This window comes from Bos indicus, chromosome 28, assembly GCF_029378745.1.
Source record: "Bos indicus isolate NIAB-ARS_2022 breed Sahiwal x Tharparkar chromosome 28, NIAB-ARS_B.indTharparkar_mat_pri_1.0, whole genome shotgun sequence".
NCBI lineage: Eukaryota > Metazoa > Chordata > Mammalia > Artiodactyla > Bovidae > Bos > Bos indicus.
In genome coordinates, this window is record NC_091787.1 from 44,262,668 (window position 1) to 44,283,151 (window position 20,484).

Sequence of the window (20,484 nt, forward strand, 5' to 3'; positions counted from 1 at the left end):
GCTCTTCCTTTTTTGCTTTTTGCCTCCTATAGAAGTTCCCTCAAATTGTTTGTCCTTAAAAGTCCTTTACTTGTAGGCAGTTTTCTGGTGTGAGTCCTTTTTGTAGACTTTTCAGACTTAAAATGCCTTCTTCTTCCTTGTGATGGTTTTGTATTGAACTTGTATACCGCCATTAGCATTAACTTTTCCAGTTTTTCTTGATCAGCCTTGCAGGAGCAGGAGCATAAGACTTCCCCCTCTGGGACAGAGAGATTGCCCCTTTTTATTTCCAGTCATTTTGAAGTTTAGACATTCTCAGTCTTCAAATTATGAGGGCTGAGGGCATAGTTTCTGTGTGGATTCACTTCCCTTCTTTTTGTTCTGTACTATTTTGGGAGAAAATATTGAAAGAGGGAAGCGATAGCCCACCACTGTCTTTAATTATCCATAAGTGGTATTGATTCTGGGTTTATTTTATAAATGTAGATATGAACATGTTCTCAAACATACAAATATCTGTGTGAAAATTCTAAAAAAGACACAAGAAACATGTTTGAGTCATTATTATGGTTAGGTGAGGTTGTAAGTGTGGGGACCCTCCCCACCTTAATGGGAATAGTGCGCTTTTTAGAAGAGATAACCTGGGAATTCTTTTTTTCTGGGTGTGCTCATAAAGAAGAAAACGTGAGCTCACAGAAAAATGTCAGCCACCTATAAGCTAAGAGAAGTGGTTTCAGAATGAAACTTATGCTTTGATCTTGGGTTTCCCAGCCTTGAGAATTGTGAAAAAATAAATTTCTGTTGTTTAAACCACCCAGTCTGTTGTATTTTGTTACAGCAGTCTACGTAGGCCAAGACACACATGTATAGACGCACACACACTCACAGATACGTGTACACGTGTGTATTATTACAGATTTTTTTGTAACAGTAAAAAATTTGGATGTGTGAAAATATATCTTAGCAGAGGACTGGGTAAATAAAACTTATGACCGAAACACACACTGGAATATCGTCTAGTCACTGTGCACAGGGCGTATTTTCATTTATCGATACGAAAGATGTATGCAGTATTTAAGTGAAAACTTTATAAAACAGCTCAAAGTATGTTCCAGTTTTATTAAAAGGAATAAGTTTTTAAAGGAAATATACCCCAAATATTGAATATAGATTTTATTGGACTTAGGACTGCATGTAGTTTTAATTTTCTTTTGAATATTTCTGTGTTGTCTTTTTAATAAGTTGTTTTATCATAAACAAATACTTGAATTTGTAAAAAGTCCTAAAAACACTGACGGAAAAATCATATATATGGAATCTGTCTTTTGGGAAGACATGTTTGTTTAATAGGAATTAATTTTTCTGAATGTAGTTAAGAGTTGAGGCTTAAAGGCAAAGGGCCACCTTTAAAGAGGGATGCCATATTTCTCTTTGCTAAATCTGACAACCCTATATTAAAGAAATATGATTTACTTTGTATATTTGAGATTCTAAAAGTGTTCATAGTAGAAAGAACCCAAATATTTTTCAGTGTGCACATGAGGAGGTTAAGGGTCACAGAGGTTGATGACTTCCTCAAGGTCATCCAGCAACTCAGGTGGCTGTCAGGAACACAACTCAAGTCTTGCACAATTCTTGCCACCCTGTCTTGCGTGTCAACCTTCTGTATTTTTAGCTTGCTAACTGATAGCTAGATTCTGTTAATAGTGATTATAGGAGTTAATCTAAGCAGTGTTGTTACTTTGTCTTTAATCCTGTTTTAAAGTTTTTTTTCTTTAACTCAATAATGCTATACAATGTTGGTTAAATAAACAATGGTCTTACCTACCCATGGGCTTCCCTGATAGCTCAGTTGGTAAAGAATCCGGCTGCAATGCAGGAGACCCCGGTTTGATTCCTGTGTCAGGAAGATCTGCTGGAGAAGGGATAGGATACTCACTCCAGTATTCCCGGGCTTTCCTTGTGGCTCAGCTGGTAAAGAATCTGCGTGCAATGTGGGAAATCTCGGTTCGATCCCTGAGTTGGGAAGATCCCCTGGAGAAGGGAATGGCTACCCACTCCAGTATTCTTGCCTGGAGAATTCCTTGGGGTCACAGAGGTGGACACGACTGAGCGACTTTCACCTCACCTCACCTCACCACCTACCCGTATTGCTTTTATCTAGCTATGCTGGCAAAATCCTGTAATTTAGGTTGAAAAGATGACCACAGCATATTAAACACATTTTTAAAAAATATTTCTTTATTTATTTTTGGCTGTGCTGGGTCTGTGTTGCTGCTTGAGCTCTGCTCTAGTCGTGCTGAGTGGGGCCACTCTCCGGTCGTGGCCCATGGGCTTCTCATTGCAGTGGCTTCTGTTGTGGCCCGTGGGCTCTGGGGCCTGTGGGCTCAGGAGTTGCAGTTCCTGGGCTCTAGAGCGCAGACTCAATAGTTACGGTGTCCTGGCTCAGCTACCCGCGGCATGTGGGATCTTTCCGGACGGGGGATCAAACCTGCCTTGTTTCCTGCATTGGCAGGCAGACTCTTTACCACTGAGCCACCAGGGAAGCACTAAGTTTTTTAAAATATTAAAGTACTTTTAACATGAAATAATTTCTAGCTTAAAAGCCTTTCCTCAGTGGCATTCTTTCTTGCTGCTACTACTGCTAAGTCACTTCAGTCGTGTCCAACTCTGTGTGACCCCATAGACGTCAGCCCACCAGGCTCTCCTACCCCTGGGATTCTCCAGGCAAGGACACTGGAGTGGGTTGCCATTTCCTTCTCCAATGCATGAAAGTGAAAAAGTGAAAGTGAAGTCGCTCAGTCGTGTCCGACTCTTAGCGAACCCTTGGACTGTAGCCTACCACGCTCCTCCATCCATGGGATTTTCCAGGCAAGCAAAAAAGTGAACTGTTCCCAGTTGGGAGATACATGTATATTCACCTCCTGAGCCCATGGGCTGTATTTCATGATCTTTTGGAACATTTAAAGAATGTTTAGTAGCCGTTCAGGACTTCACTTTCACTTTTTACTTTCATGCATTGGAGAAGGAAATGGCAACCCACTCCAGTGTTATTGCCTGGAGAATCCCAGGGACGGGGGAGCCTGGTGGGCTGCCATCTATGGGGTTGCACAGAGTCGGACATGACTGACGTGACTTAGCAGCAGCAGCAGCAGCAGGTCTACTAACAGGCAATACTACTTAAACATACACCCAAACAGCTACTTTTGCTTTGTGGAGACTGGCTTATCTTCAGACTGATCAGCATAAAGGTTGACTGCGGTCTCTGGAGTTAGCCTGTTGGGGCTTACATCTCTAATCCACACTCTCCAGGTGTCACTTAGTCTCTCAGTGCTTCAGTTTTAGCATTTGTGAAATATATATCGTAGTGTTGCCTGCTTCACAAGATTATTATTGTTGCAGTTAGATTATGATAATACAGGTCAAGCATTTATAACAGTGCCTAGCTTATAATAATAAAAACTAACACATATTGCACTTACTGCTATCATTCTAGTCAACTTTTTTTGTAGCATCATAAGCAAAAGTAACTTGAGAAGGCAGTATGTAAAGTATTTGGAAAAGATATTCATCAACATATCAACCATTAAATATTCTCTTGAGTATAATGCTCACTCTGGCTAGTATAGTCTTCAGGGATTCAAACGTACAGTTTGCAGAAAAAGAAGTTTATGCTGAAGTATGGAATCTGGGCTTCCCAGGTGCTGCAGTGGTAAAGAATCCAGCTGCCAGTGCTGGAGATGCAAGAGATGCCGGTTGGATCCCTGGGTCGGGAAGACCCCCTGGAGTAGGAAATGGCAACTCACTCCAGTATTCTTGCCTGGAAAGTACAATGGACAGAGAAGCCTGGTGGGCTCCAGCCCACGGGTCCCAGAGGGTTGGGCACAACTGAGCGCATGCACACACACACTCACACGTGGGTTCTGCCTTAACACTTTTTCAGCATCACGGACGTGTGAAGACACTGTCTTGTAGACCATAATTTTCAGCATTGAAAATTGCCCATTGTGTGCATACTTAGTTGCTCAGTCATGTCCAACTCTTCTCAAGTATTCTTGTCCAGGCAAGAATACTGGAGTGGGTAGTCATTCCTTCTCCACGGTATTTTCACGACTCAGGGATTGAACCCAGGTCTCTTGCGTTGCAGTTGTATTGTTTACCATCTGAGCCACCAAGTAAGCCTGAAAATAGTCCATAATACACTTTTTTTTCAAGATTAAGTTATTCTTTACTTAGTGTTCAGACTCGGAGAAGGCAATGGCGCCCCACTCCAGTACTCTTGCCTGGAAAATCCCATGGACGGAGGATCCTGGAAGTCTGCAATCCATGAGGTTGCTGAGGGTCGGACACGACTGAGCGGCTTCACTTTCACTTTTCACTTTCATGTATTGGAGAAGGAAATGGCAACCCACTCCAGTGTTCTTGCCTGGAGAATCCCAGGGACGGGGGAGCCTGGTGGGCTGCCATTTATGGGGTCTCAGAGTCGGACACGACTGAAGCGACTTAGCAGCAGCAGCAGCAGCAGCAGTGTTCAGACTACAAAAGGCATGTTAATATGCGATTATGGACTATAATCCCATTCAAGGTGGAAGGAATTTTCTAATATATTAATGTTTTATGGTAAATTATATTCTGTGCCCTGTTTCAAGATTATTGACTTTTCTATTTGGAAGAGGTATGAAAGATGCATCTGAATCACTAAATAATCTCACATATAAACAATCATTATTCCATGTGTACATGCTGCTCTGGGAACAGACTTTTAGAATACAAATACTTAAGGCCAAGTAAACTAAATGTTGTATTTTTAAATATAGATATGTTGTATTTTTAAATATAGATATAATTGACATTATATTATTTCAGAGGTATACAGCATAATGATTTGATGTTTGTATATAAAGTTGGCACCTCATACCCTCTGGTTCTGCAGGATTTAATCAACTATGGATTGAAAATATTGGGGAAAAATTACAGAAAATTGCAAAAAGCAAAACTTGAATTTACATCATTAGCAACTATTTACATAGTGTTTATATTGTATTAAGTATTATAAGTAGTCTAGAGATGACTTAAAGTATACAGGAGGATGAGTATAAGGTTATGTACAAATTTTATACATAAGGTACTTAAACATCCAGGGATTTTGGTATTTATGGGGGACCTGGAACCAGTATCCCTCGGATACCCAGGGGCTGCTGTATTGTAAAATGATCAATGCAGTAAGTCTAGTCGATAGTTAACATCCATCACCATACAGTTACAAAAGTTTGTTTTCTTAATGATGAAAAATTTGAGGACCTACGCTTTTAGCAACTTTTAGATATACAACACACTCTTTTTTTTTTTCTAATTTTATTTTATTTTTAAACTTTACATAATTGTATTAGTTTTGCCAAATATCAAAATGAATCCGCCACAGGTATACATGTGTTCCCCATCCCGAACCCTCCTCCCTCCTCCCTCCCCATACCATCCCTCTGGGCCGTCCCAGTGCACCAGCCCCAAGCATCCAGCATCGTGCATCGAACCTGGACTGGCATCACTCATTACCAGAGAAATGCAAATCAAAACCACTATGAGGTACCATTTCACACCAGTCAGAATGGCTGCGATCCAGAAGTATACAAATAATAAATGCTGGAGAGGGTGTGGAGAAAAGGGAACCCTCTTACACTGTTGGTGGGAATGCAAACTAGTACAGCCACTATGGAGAACAGTGTGGAGATTCCTTAAAAAACTGGAAATAGAACTGCCTTATGATCCAGCAACCCCACTGCTGGGCATACACACTGAGAAAACCAGAAGGGAAAGAGACACGTGTACCCCAGTGTTCATCGCAGCACTGTTTATAACAGCCAGGACACGCTTATTAACTGTAGTCTGCATGTTGTGCATCATATCCCCTGACTTCTCTCATTTTCTAACTTGCACTTTACACGTTTAACCCCCTTCACCCATGTTGCTCACCTTCTACTCGTAACACACTTTTCATGCTTAATATAACTAAATGAGGCCGTACTTTGCAATATTGAGAACTGTTCTCTAGGCCTTAGATCTAAACTCTTGAGAGCTGATTTCGAGATATTTTTTAAACAACTTCGTATTCTTACACTTTGTTTCAAGGCCAGAGAGCTGCTGACACACACTGTTCTCACTGTCCTTCTCTGGTGAGTGGGTGGAACCGCATCTGCTTTCAGCCATGCCTTCTTCCTACAATGCTGTACGTTTTAGCTAAGCGATGTCATTCAGTTTAGAGTTGTGTTTATTATTGTGTATTTAATGAAATAGGTTTGTATCATACTCTTCCAAAGCTTCTATTGAAGTTCTAACCAATTTCTTTATAACCTTCCCCTAAGGTATTCCCATCTGTCAGCAGCACTTAATTTGGAATAACATGGAACTTGAAGATGATTATTGCTTGAATTATTACAAGTGAGTGTAATTGCATATCAGATGTTTTATAGATGCTCAGAATTATGACTCCATTTACCTTTGATTTTCTTCTGAATCCTTGAATTATGTCTCGTCTTCTTCTGAATAATTCTTGGCCCTGGATCTCAGTGTAAATTCCATGCTTTAAGATGTGTTGGTTCCATACCCATGCCACCTGGTCCTTGTCCTCTGATTCTTTGTTTCACCTTTTCACTATTTATACCAAGCTGTTGACCCCTGCATTTTTAGACTTCCTTCTTATCTTACCTTCTTTGAATATTGACTTACTCCCTCCTGGCTTCACTCCTTTTCTTTGGTTTTCGCAAGTGTACTGGGTAAGGGAGTGTTGCTCTTCACGCCTCATTTTTCTTAAGCTCTCCTGATACGACACTAAGCGCCACTCTGTGCATCAGCGATTGCAGGTGTGCTCTCTGACCTTCTGTCTTTCTCCCTTCTCTCACGTAATTCTTCATTCTTTCCTAAAACAAAAAGGTCAGAGGCCATGTGGAATAGCTGGGAGAGCACTGGGCATTGGGAGCTTTGTAGACTGGCAGTTTTTCTATTTTATTAGTTAGATCTGTTATTTCTGACACTTTGGGTCTTAACAGCTTCTTTTCTTCTTAGGGCCTAACATGTGAAATGATGAGGCTAAACCACAGAGGTCCTTTTCATACTTTTTATTCATTTCATATTTAAGTCTTATGAGAACTTCATGTTTTCATTATTTATGCAAGTAAATAAATTAACATTTTATATTTATGCACATTGCTATATCTTTTAAAAAATCTTTTAGAGTAGGCACTATGCCTGATAAACCAACACATAAGTATGTGTATATTTAACACTGAATGTATTTTGATGTTTGTGGTTTTTTTTTGTGTGTGTTAATTATCCGCAGCATTTCAGACGGTTGTACCTTGAAGCTGGTTTTGGCTATGCGCGGTGGACCTATAAATACTAGTAGAGGTAGGCATATGTTCAAATTACGTATATTAAAGCCATTTGACAGTAGTAATCTTCAAGCCAGATGATGTTATAGCCTCAGGTTTTTTTTTTTTAAACATGATTTACGTACATTTATGGCTTTATACAATAATAGCAAAGATTGTTCTTGTGTCTGTAAGTTCATCAGCATCATCAGGCACTTTTCATTGCATTGGAGCGGGAATGCAGGATCTGCACGGGTACTAAACTCAACTGGCCAAGGGTGGGGGGTCTGTCTGCGTCTGGATGGGATGAACGTGGCCAGGCCGCCAGGCTGTCACCTAGCCTCAGGTTTTATTCAGGTGTTTTTCCCTGCTATTACGTCTTAGAAGAACCACACTTGTTTCTCTGAGCATTTTTTTTTTTATTTTTTAAAAATCTATTTTTATTGAAGTATAGTTGATTTACAGTGGCGTGTTAATTTCAAGTATCTAGCAAAGTGATTCAGTCATACTTATTTATATGTGTGTTTATTTGTATATGTATGTATCTTTTTTAGATTCTTTTCCTTTATAGGTTATTATATTAAGTATACTTCCTTGTGCCATATAATAGGTCCTTCAGCATTGTTTTATAAAGCCTAAATGCACAGAGGCAGGAACTCATGTTCCAGAAAATCTCATGATTCCTCATTCAATCCAGAAAGATTTAAATGTAAACCTCACCAGTATAGGAAAGGACAGTGGGATGGTGTGGTATAAATATTACATTGTTATCCCTGTCTTCAGGTGCAGTTTACTGGTCTTGTTGCTTTTTTCAGTCCACCGAGTCTTCAACTCCTGGGGTAATGATTGTTATAGGAAATTCCAAAGACGCCTCTTAGCCTGGTTTGTGATGCATTTGGATTTTATAGATACTATCTGTTAAAGCCTTTTTTTCAGGACGTGGGTGTCTCTGAGAGTCCGTTCATTGATTCATTCAGGAAGCACATGTTGAGCATCTCCTAGATGTTCAGTGCAGTGTTCTTGGGAGAGAGTGTCCCTGCTTCATTCCAGTGCCCACAGTAGGCGTGAGGAGAATCGATGTCGCTCTAAGCGGCTGTCAGTGCTGCGGGGGCGGCAGCAGCATGACAGTGTCTGTGGGGGTAGGGTCTCGGGGCAGGAGGAGCGCCCTGGGGATGGCGGCCTGAGCAGAGGCTGGAGTAGCAGGAAAGCTCCGAGCACGGGAGGAGCTGGGAGCGCTCGCCTGTGTCCCTGACTCAGGTCTGTCACGCGAGTCCCCGCAAAGCAGAGGCGTCCGTCGCTTCCGAGAGCAGTCCTGCTCTGTAGGCCTCGTTTTGGGGAGGGTCTTTGTGTTTGATCCTTTACTAACCAGAAAATTGAATGTTAAGTATTGATTCCACTGATGGCTTAATACTTCTTCCACAAGTCAGATTCCATCTCCATGCTTCCTAATTTTGATTAGAAAATAGGGTTATCACCGTCTTTTTCTTAGCTATTTCAAGAGGATTTTTTGAGATAGGTTACTGTGACTATTGAACTCTTATGGATAAGTTAGAAAAAAACAAAGATAATAATGTGAGAGCTGATTAACTAGACTCGTAATATCAGGGACTTCCAATTAATTGGACTTAAATTGGCCCATGTGACGTCTATACTACCAATTCTGAAAGTAGTACAAAAACCCTAATGCATTTACTGAGCCGCTACGATAGACGCGAATTTAATGACGTGTGAATTCCATTGCGTTATATTTTCGAAGTTTGTTATTTGTGTAGAGGATTGTCTTTAAACATGGATGTTTTATTATTATTTATCATTATTATTATTATTTATTACCTGTTTTTCTTACTAGGACTACAATAATATGTATAAGAAAGAGTATGTGCACCACAGGTTCTGAATTTAAAATATGTGTATTTTTTAAATTTAAAGTAAGTGAAAGTTATCACTACCCTTTTGTAGTTGAAGTGTTGTCATACATTTTGCCTACAATTTCCTGTGCCTTGTTTGTAACTGAAAAAGTCAAACCCTAGAACTTGTCTTATTTGATATTTTAGATTAAGTTTTTAATAAGTTTGCCTTTATTGAGTCAGCTTTTAAAATTTAACAGCTTGCTGTTGTCTATCTCCTTTGTTTGGTTGCTAAGTTGTGTCTGACTCTGCAACTTCATGGACTCTATTTATCGCCTGCTAGTCTCCTTTCCCCATGAGGTTCTCCAGGAAAAAATACTGGAGTGGGTTACCATTTCCTTCTCCAGTTGTCTGCTTTACATCATTGAAAACTTTGTGAAAAGGAAAAACTACCCAAATCTAGAACTTTTCCATACTGTATATCAGAAACCTTATTTTTAGCTACTGAGTCTTACTTGAAATTCGTGGTTTAGAAAATATCTTTATCATGTGAATGCTAGTAATACTTAGCTTTTAAAATTGTTTTTGAATTAAACATTATCAAAGCAACCTAGAAAAGGACTTCCTTGGCAGTCCAGTGGTTTGGACTCTGCTTCCACAGCAGGGGGCATGATTTTGATCCCTGGTAGGAACTAAGATCCTGCAAGCTGCATGGCACAGCCAGAAAAGGAAAATATTTTCCTTTCTAAAACTCAATTTTATCCTAAACTATATGCATAATATTTTATACTTGATGAAACCTAAGTGATTTTTCTATTCTGGAAAAGGATGTGTGTGTGTAGACATTAAGTGCATACACAGAGTCAGTGCCAACGACTCCTGAAGATGGGCACACTCTTGGTTTAAACAAGACTTCCCTGTGGTTTTAGTAATGGCGGCGCATAGCTTTTGTTTCTTGTTAATGTAATGCGGAAAGTGTTGCATAAATACATTTTGTGTCTATGAAAGTCTTATCAAAAACAAGGTAAATCTTACTGTGTTTCTAAAGTTTCTGTGTTTTATTAATAGTGGGGTATTGAATTTAGGATATGGGGACATCATTAATGGTTAATTAGCTTCAGACTTTAATATTCATTATTGTTGTGACTTTCTAAAGGGTAGTTTAGCACTGTGATTCTGTTAATAAATGAGCTACTTGAATGAAAGTTATGGAATTTGGGAAATTGTTGCCTCTTTAAGAAAGAACAGTGTTTGTGCAACTTGACATGAAAATGTCTTTGGGAATGAGCTCTTTTTGCTGTAGCCATTACTTAGACGCCCCGATCTGGGGTTCAGGGGCTTTTAGAACATTGAGCCTGTGAGCTAGCCACCTCTTGAGGCTTGTTCCCACCACAAGAGCAGGATCTGTGGCTGCCGTGGATGAGAGTGGCTTGAGATGATGGTAGCAATATCATTCAAGCCTGACGACTGCTCTAGATCACTGGAGCCGTGTACGCTGACAAGACACACAGATGTACACCAGAACATGTGGGGTCCTGGGCGGATGCTTTCAAGTTGCAGCATATTAATCATTACAGACAGCAATTTTTGTATAATAAGCGGCCCCCTTGTGGTCTTGAGTTACTATGTACCGAAATGGCGCCCCATTCCAGTACTCTTGCCTAGAAAACCCCATGGACAGAGGAGCCTGGAGGCTGCAGTCCATGGGGTCTCAAAGAGTTGGACACGACTGAGCGACCTCACTTTTGCTTTTTTAAAATTACCTGTCTTCACGTCAAGAAAGAACTCTGAGAAGAATCAGCCTTTATATAAAACCAGAAAGGAAAAAGGGATTCACTTCTAATTTCTAAAATATGCCTCCCAGTTGTGTGTGTGTGTTTTTTAAATCTAAAGTAAGTGGAATTTACATTAATTTTAAATTATTGATTGTTGAAACCAATATTTGAACATATAGGGAGTGAAAGATATGAAGTGAAAGTAGTTATAGATAATTACATCATAGAATCAGTGAATGTACACTCCAGTGGCCCAGGAAAGCCTCATGCATTTGGTTAAACCCTGTCTTTGTACATAACAACATATTTCTTTTCTCTCGTATTAATACAGCATAGTAAATGTTGTACTAACTATAAAAAGACCAAAAACTTATTTGAAGAATATAATATATATGTATTGTATGCACAGGATTGTTGTTCAAATTTGACATGTTATATCCTGATGGTGTACAAAAATGCATTGAACTTGATATAAATTGAAAACTTATCTATCAGTGTTTCCATTTGTAGTTCCTCTGGAAGATCCACTTAAGGACATGGCTGAGTACATGGATTCCAGCCGAGATGAGGTCTGGGAGAAGACCTCCTGCAACAAGCAAGTTACACTTCTGGTATACCAAGAAGGAGATCAGTTGAATTTCTTCCGTGTAGTAGACAGGGGAGACGGCACTCTAACACCGTTGTCTGAATCTTTAAGGTAAAGAGGTTTCATTTACATGTCTCACTTAGGAAAGGAGAACGTCATATGATACACCCATAAACCTCAGGTTTACCTTGTGTTGTCAGGATAATCTTACTGTAGTCAAAAGATTGACTAAGTTTTATGCATTCTCCCCTTCTCCCCATCCCACCTCAGTTGTATAATTCTGAAATTGTCCTTCCTATGATTGATAGGAGTAATTTCTAAAACTGAAGTTTCTTTATGGAGTAGGATTTTTTATAAAAATATTTGTCATTAACACTCTAAGATGCCTACTGGGTTATTGAGTTTTGTTATAATAGTATGATGTTATATCAATATAGCTATGGCATAATATAAAGGATTAAGCCTGAAGTTACTCTTTTTTCCCCCAAAATTTAACTGTTGCTTAAAGGTGGATAAATCTTTACTTCTCTAGTCCTATTTTCCTACTCTGTGAAAGGAGGAGGGGGATTCCTTGGTGGTCCAGTTGTTAGGACTCAGTGTTCTCACTGACAGGGGCCCAGATTCAATCTCTGGTTTGCGAACTAAGATCCCACAAGCTGTGGGGCACAGCCTCAAAAAATGATAAATAAATAAAATAACAAATTATATAATGTATAATCCTTAAAAAAAGGAAGGAGGGTTGTTTTAAAGTCAGAAGGAAACAAAGGTACTTGGGCTAGGCAGTGGAAAAGTTAGTAAATTGGGTAAGGTAAGTTTTAAGTTTCTGTGCACTCTGCCTTACTATGATTTTTTTAACCTTATTTCACTTTAAAACATTCACTAAACATTTAACTGAACTTTTATAGTCTGTTTTTATACTACACACTAAGTTATAAAAATTATATTCCTTCCTTTATGGAACATGAAATCTGCTATAAATTGTATCTATAATATAATTTTGTTATTTGTTGTAAAAAGACATTAAAGTCTCTGGAAAAGCAAACAAGAGGGTCTTCATTTTATCTGAAAGGTGGGGAGTTAGGAATAACCTCTGAGAAAAAGTGACCTTAAAAGAGAAGTAGGACAGGCAGCGAAGGAAAGGTTACAGGAGACTAAGATTTAATCCCACAGCATTAAAGCCTAGCGGCAGTCCCACGTGCACGGAGCTTAACTTGCCGTCTGGAGTCAGTCCCGTGGCTGGGGAGTCTAGGCACAGGTTAGCCGGTGCTCTTCTCAGGCCTCTGCAAAGCTGCAGTCAAGGTGTTGGCAAAGGCGCACCCCCACCTGGACATTTCAGTGGGGAAGATAATCTGCTTTCAAGCTCATTCACTTCGTTGGCCTGTTCCTGACAGTCGTATGACTGAGGGCCCTGGTGTTTTTGCTGGCTTTTGGGTAGAGGCTGCCTTCAGTTCTCTTTTGATTAACTCAAAATCAGCTGATTTTGGAGCCTGAGTTCTATCTGAAAAATCCCTCTACTTTTGCCATATTCTGTTGAATAGAAGCAAGGCATAGGTCATGTCAGACTCGAGGTTAGGAGAATATACAGGGTGTGAGCACCTAGAATTGGGAATCAGGGAGTTCCTTTAGGATTCTGCCTCGCCTCGGTGTGTTATGTGGAAGAAAGATTATACTTACTCTGTTGGCAGAGAGCAGACATCAGGAATGGCGTTTTTTGTTGACTCTGTGTCAGAATCTGGTTAGCACTGCAAACGTGCCTTAAACATAAAAGTGGAGAAGAGGGAGCAGTGAGGCCGCGGCTTTAACCCAGCGTCTCTCGGTTTAGGCCGTGAGTAGGATTCCTTTATGCCCGTCTTGCCTTTCGCCAGTTTGCGGTTGTCTCGGTTTTCTTCCTCAGGACGTCCTCTTTGGCTCTCCTTTCCTAGAGGAGAGAATCTAAGCTCCACAGCTTGGCGTGGACGGCCTTTTACACCTGTTATCATTTTTATAGCTCCTGTTTACTGTGCCATGCTTTTGTACTTCTTTTTCGTTTGCTTGAAACATCACTTACTCCTTTTACTAAGAGTAAACACAAAACTTCTATTTGTGTTTAAGACATTATCCAAATGTTATTATGGATTTCAATTAAAATTATATTATTGTTCCTCTTAATATATTCTTTGTTTCTTTTACTTTTCTCTGTAGTCACTTACCAGAATTGGACAAGGGATAGGGTGGATGAAGAAGCAGAGCAGAAAGTTCTTTTCTTACCCCGAGAGAGGCTTTCTTAACTCTTATAATAGGAGACAGCAACCATTTCTGTAAAGGGCCAGATAGTAACTATTCTAGGGTTTTCAGGCCAAGAGATGAAGTTAAGGATACCATGTAAAAGTACTTATATAACCAGATAAAACAAATTTTCACAAAATTTTTACAGACAAAATTCAAAATATAATAATTGAGTGTGTGTGTATCTAATTCAGGTCTACTAACGAGAAGAATGGAGTTCTCTTTTGTGGGAGTAATAGTTTAGTTAATTGGGGTTGAAAGCGTTACCTGTCAAAATTTGTGGAATCAGTTGTGAAAATTTATTTGTTAATATTGATCTGGAATGAGATTTTATTTATCTTGAAAAATTTGTACTTCCAAATACTGGTAGCAGTCCATGAGCACATGATTTTAATTGAGCACTTTCGTCACTAGGAAGGCATTTATAGAATACTCTTAGAGTATTTTTTGCTGTTTGCCTTTAGTGTGTGACTATGTTGCACTTCCAGTTGAACATAGGTGGAGCTTCTCAATTGCACATTTAAACAGATTTTTGAAATATGCAGGTTTCCTTTAACTTCCATTGACACTGTTGGTTCAGTGGTATGTGACAGACTGAAGTATTACTGCGGAATGCCTTCTGACGAATAACACAGACAGCCGTAGGCTTTGCACGCCTCGCATTTTCGTTAGCTTTGTACATTTGTTCAGCAAGGTTCTCCTGTTCTGTCAGTTGTGGCAGGTCTCACTTGGTGGCTCAGACGGGAAAGAGTCTGCCTGCGGTGCAGAAAACCTGGGGTTCTTTCCCTGGGCTGGGAAGATCCCCTGGAGAAGGGAATGGCAACCCACTCCAGTATTCTTGCCTGAGAAATCCATGGAGAGAGGAGCCTGGCGGGCCACAGTCCATGGGGTCTCAGAGTGGGCCATGACTGAGTGACTCTCACTTTCACAGTTTCACTTCAAGCTATGCTTGGCGATTTAGCAACTTTTTTGAAAATATTCTTACCTGTGCTTATTTCATGCAGACTGTACATTGAGTCTAGTTCTTCAGTCACTTCAAATTTGGTATTGATACCCTGAATAAACAAAGACAACTGAGTAACATTTGGCTTATATTAACTCATCAAAAGCCAAGGAAGAAAGTGACTCATTTGCCTCATCTTTTAACTGACTATTGATGTTGCTTCCATTGTTCTCATCTCTTCTAGAAATTGTTCTTGCCAAAAAAATTGTCTTTAAACAAGTTTATTTTCTCTGGCCACATTTTTTCAACTGCTGTGTTCAACTGCTTAATTCACAATTGGTAAACATTTCCTTATGTGGCTGGTAGACAAGCCACTCCAAAGCTCCTTTCGGCTGCACTCTCATGTTCGTTCTCACACTGTGATGATATATTCCATTTTTTATTTTCTGCTCTTTCTTATTCTTGCGTTCCTGCAAGTTGGGCATGTTGTCATGATTCCTTAATCTGATAATGTCCAAATATGTTGTTTTTCTTTAGCATACCTGTAGTGAGTGTCTTTGTATCATAAAGACAGTACTCTGCTGCTTAATTGATCGCAAAATGATCTTCCCTGGTGGCTCAGTGGTAAAGAATCCAACTGCCAAGCGGGAGACCTGGGTTCAGTCCCTGGGTAGGGAAGACCCCCTGGAGGGGAAAGTGGACCCGCTCCAGTACTCTTGCCTGGGAAGTCGCACGGACAGAGGCACCTGAAGGGCTGTAGTCCGTGGGGTTGCAGAGTCTGGCAAGACTGAGCACTCTCTGCAGTGCTTTAAAACTGCAACTTTTGAAATTCATTCTTCTCTTTGTTTTGACTTGTTGGGTATGTACTAGTAAAAAATATCATTGTACAGTGATACACATGGCACTCAAAATGCTGTTGAATTATGCCTGTGCCACTGTGATTTATAGCGCTAAGCCACAGAGCAAAGCAACGAGAGAGCCACGTACAATTTCCGTAGTAGCGATCAACTCTGCTATTGTAGTGCAAGAGCAGTATGTGTAACGTGTGATCGAGTGTGACTATATTCCAGTAAAACTTTATTGGACACAAATATGAATTTCACATTTTCACATTATGAAATATTTTGAATTTTTTTCAACTGTTTAAAGTTATAAAGACTATTCTTAGCTCATGGGTCAATAAGAAATAAGTGGTGGACTAAGTTTGATCTTGGTCTCAGTTTGCCAATTCTTGCTCTAAAAAAGAAATAGAATTATTTGATTTGATGCAACATCTAGTATCAGTCATCACTATTAATCTCAAATCTTTCCACCTTACCGCTTTTTTAAGTGGGAAGAAATAAAAGGAAGCATTGCAAAAGTTAATTAAATTCTAACTTATCTGTGAAAGTCGCATGAGGACTTGGCTTCAGGATGAACAGTATTCTTGTTGAAATAAATATTGCATTTGCACATCTCTTATTTTTTAATCGTATTATTAGATTAAAAGATTTAGAAAAAGTTAAATATAGCATTCAAGAAAATATTTACAGCATTTAAATATAAAGAAGGATATTCTTGGATTAAGTTGATAAATTAATGTGTTATCCTAGTTACATTTTTCCATTTAGAAAAAACTTGAGATTGGCTTCTCAGTGAATCATGAATCTGTGCGCTGCGAGAGAAAACACAATAAGGTGGTGCTTTAAAAAATCAGGTGAACTTAAAAGTGTTTTTTACCTGCTACAATGCATCCCATGAAGTGTTTCTCACGTGTGTATGTATGTGTATTCACACACACACAGAAACACAGAAACACATTGGTCTCTGTGGGAAAACGGTCAAGGGCCAGCGTTTTATTACAGGAAGACTGAGTCAGAAACCTCTTTCAGCGTTCAATATGGATAAGTTTAAAATGCCATGAGATATAATGAGAAGTAGTTGAAGTTAAAGTATTATAAGATGAGCAAGAATAGAATATCTTGAGTCATTCCTTCCAACTCCAAGGGAGAACTGGCAGAAATCTTCACTCAGCCCTCGTTTTCAGGTGTAGCTGGCCTCCGACGAGAGCCGTCACGCCCCTGAGCTCTGTCTCTTGTTTGGATAAGCATGGCGCAGTAAGGGCTGTTGCTTGGTGCCTGGGGACAGCAGGAAGCAGGGTAAAGCACCGGCTTTGGAGCCAGAGAGAGGAAGGACTTGAGTCTTAGATGCATCGTTTACGCGTTCTGATTTTACTCATGACTGAACAGAATCATCTAACTTCTCTCAGCTGCAGGCTCCTCATTTATAAAATGGGGTGTAATATCATTTCATGTAAATTCTGTGAGGATTAGAAATATTATGTGGAAAGTGCCTGGCGATTAGGCGTTGAGTAGCGAGCAGCAGTGCTAACTTGGTCTTCTGTCATTGTGCCAGTTTTCATTTTATACTAGACGTGTCTTGTATTTAGGTGGAAATGATGGTCACAGACCAGGCAGAGGGACTGAATTGATCGTGGAGGCCCGTTCCCACCGTTACTCCTCCTGACGCCATTGCTGCTGGGTAGTGTAACTGACCCATGGTTTCAAAACGTCACCAGTTTCACATTTGGTTCCCTAAACGTGAATTTTAGGAAGGGACACATCCACTCCCAGCTTCATCTTTGCGTGATGGTAATAGTCCTTCAGAAGTGGTAGGGAATATGCCTTGCTAGGGTTGTCTTAGATTGTTTCCATTTCTTAGCAATCATGTAGAACAGGAATCTTATTAATTCTCATACTGCTTTAGCATGCATACTTTAGTTCTCCTGTAGTACACTGGACACAGTGACTAATATAAAGTCTTGCTATGCTCTATTTAAAATTTCAGTCATTCTTCAAATACACTGAGATTATGTAGCCATTTAAGTTTTCCCCTTATTGAAAAAGTTGAATGAAATTACAATTATTTGTGTTCTAGCAAACATTTATTAAATGTTTAATAAATCTAGCAAACATTTATTAAATATGTGCCAGGCATTGTGCCAGGTGCTAAGACTGGGAAGATGGAAAAAGCCCAGTATTAATACCTGCTTTCAACTTGCTCACATAGAGAGGAGTAAGAGGGAAAGACAGACGTATAATAGCGGGGCAGTGTGGTAGTACCCTTATACCATGGCATTATGTAGTCAGAAGGGATGCCAAATAATAAGGTGTGAATAGATGTTATTGTAATTGATCAGTAATTGGAGTTTCTTACATTTGTAATAATTTGTCATGACGTGACCACAGTGTGTCTTTTCATTGTAAAATCTGTGCTATTCTGAGTGGTTCCGTTTCCAAACAAAAGATCTTCGCTTATGGTATATTGACTTTAAAGAAAAGCTCAGTTATACTAGATTTTTGATAAAGTTAAATTATAGTATTTATCCTCATTTATTTTTTCTCATAAGAAATACATTTTTGAAGTACATTTGCCTTGAACTTCCATTGAGAAAATGAACTTATTTTATCATTAGTATCATCTATAGCTTTGTATTGTACTTAAATATGTTTAGTCATTGGGCAGGTATCAGGTGCATTTCAATAGCAATTATCATTTTCTTTGCAGTAGTGGTTCTGTGTATAGTTTGTATGCTGATGAAGATGAGGAAATAGAGCCTTCTCCTTCTGGGCAACAGATAATTGAAAATTCAATAACTATGAATAAGATGAAGCTGCTGAAGGCTAAGATGGAGAACATGAATCTCAGCAAAAAGGTGAAGCTGGGCCAGGTCTTTCTTCAGTTTATCTTTGCAGGGCTCACAGCATTGAGGTCTGTTGGTAATCGTTGGGAAAAACATTTATATAAAATGTTATTCATCTCAAGTTTCTGACCTCATTGATTGAAATATTAACCGTAAAGAATTAATTTTTTTCAGCCAGCAGTGTATTTAATGTGATAATATTGCACTCAAAATAACTCATGGCTTTAAAAAATTTCATGATTCTAGAACTAAGAAGGATAGTAAAAGAGAGTCTAACCTTAATTTTGCAAGTTACTTTTTAAAATGCTGTTAATATTTACTTATTAGGGATAGGTCTGTCTGGGGTTGGTAAGGAATGTTTAGCTATCCTAGATATTGTCAGTTTTCCAAAATAATTGAATGAATTCTCTCCAGTAGTGAATGAGAGTTACAGTTTTCATGGGTTCTTACCAGTATTTGATATGGTTCTTCTGTTTTATTTTTGTCATTCTCATTGGTGTGTAGTGGCATTACATTATAGTTTTAATTTTCATTTCTCTGATTAATGAAGTTGAGCACCTTTCATATATTTATTGGGTACTTGGATATCCTTTTTTGTAAAATGTGTATTCAGTTTTTTTGCTCATTTAAAAAATTGGATTGTGTTCATTTTGCTTACTGATTTTTTTGGAGATTTTTATATATTCTGTATATTAGTTCTTTGTCATATGTATAGCACTACTCTATAACTTTGCTTTTCACTCTGTTAGTAACTTTTTCTTTATTGAAATGTACTATGTACATAAAATAAAATTCACAAGTCTTTAATATAGCTTGATGAATTTTTACATTTATATACAGTCATGTAGGTACAACTCAAATTAAAATAGGACCTGTTTTTCTCTCCACGTTTTCTTACAGCCTTTCCCAGTCAGTGCCTCCCTTTCCCTGCTCCCAGAATAACTACTGTTCTTACATGTGTCGCCACAAATTAGTTTTTACTGTTCTTGAACTTGGTACAAATGATATCGTATGTAATATACTTCCTTTTTTTGGTCTGGTTTCTTTTGGTCAACATAATACTTTTGCAATTCATCCGTTTGTTGCATGTATCGGCTCATTCTCTTTTACTGCTGTGTACTAATCCATTGTATGACTATACAGGCATACCTCGGAGATATTGCAGATTCGGTTCCAGACCGCCACAATAAAGCGAATATCACAATAAAGTGAGTCACACGAATTTCTTGGTTTCCCAGTGCATATAAAATTTATATTTACACTATACTATAGTCTGTTAAGTGTACAATAGCATTATATCTAAAAACAATGTAAATACCTTAATTGAAAATACTTATTGCTGAAAAATGCTAGCCATCATCTGAGCCTTCAGTGAGTTGTAGTAGTAACATCAAAGATCACTGATCACAGATCACCATAAGAAATATAATAATAATAATGAAAAAGCCTGAAATACTACAAGAATTACCAAAATGTGACCCAGAGATGCAAAGTGAGCAAATGCTGTTGGAAAAATGGCATCAATATAGACTTGCTCAATGCAGGGTTGCAGCAAACCTTCAACTTGTAAAAAAGCAATATCTACAAAGTGCAATAAAACGAGATATGCCTGTACTTCGTTTATTCTTTCTCCTTTTGACATTTTTGGTTTTCGTCAACAAAGCTGCTTTGAGCATTCTTTTATACACGTCTTTGGTGGACACATGCACTCTTTTCTTTGGGGCATGTAGCTAGGAATGGATTTATAGAGAACCTCTGGGCTCTTGATTCTGTTCTATTGGCCAGTATGTCTGTCTTTATGCCAGTACCACACTTTTCTGATTTACTGAGCTTTGCAGTAGGTTTTGAAATCAGGAAATGTGAGACCTGCAACTTTGTTCTTTGTCAAGATTATTTTGACTCTTTGGAGTTCCTTGTGGTCACTTGCGAATTTTAGGATGGATTATTCTATTTTTGCAAAAAAAAAAAAATCCATTGGGATTTTTTGATAGGAATTATATTTAATCTTTAGATCCATGTGACTCATGGCTCTGAACTCCTTAG

General features: G+C 38.8%; 1 protein-coding gene across 11 annotated transcripts in view; it reads left to right on the forward strand.

Annotated features, from left to right (window-relative positions):
- Positions 1 to 20,484, forward strand: part of ZFAND4 (zinc finger AN1-type containing 4) — a 52,127-nt gene that overhangs the window by 19,307 nt on the left and 12,336 nt on the right. For 7 of the 11 annotated variants that reach the window (XR_011564651.1, XM_070782076.1, XM_070782081.1 and 4 more), the window contains 4 exons: positions 6,339 to 6,414; positions 7,313 to 7,380; positions 11,461 to 11,662; positions 18,306 to 18,453. Coding sequence is in view for 10 of the 11 variants with exons in the window: in XM_070782076.1 (XP_070638177.1) it covers positions 6,339 to 6,414; positions 7,313 to 7,380; positions 11,461 to 11,662; positions 18,306 to 18,453 (494 nt within the window). In the remaining variant the exon portion in view is untranslated. The remainder of the gene's footprint in view (positions 1 to 6,338; positions 6,415 to 7,312; positions 7,381 to 11,460; positions 11,663 to 18,305; positions 18,454 to 20,484) is intronic. The other 4 variants (XM_070782078.1, XM_019954128.2, XM_070782083.1 and 1 more) reach the window with 4 other exon arrangements.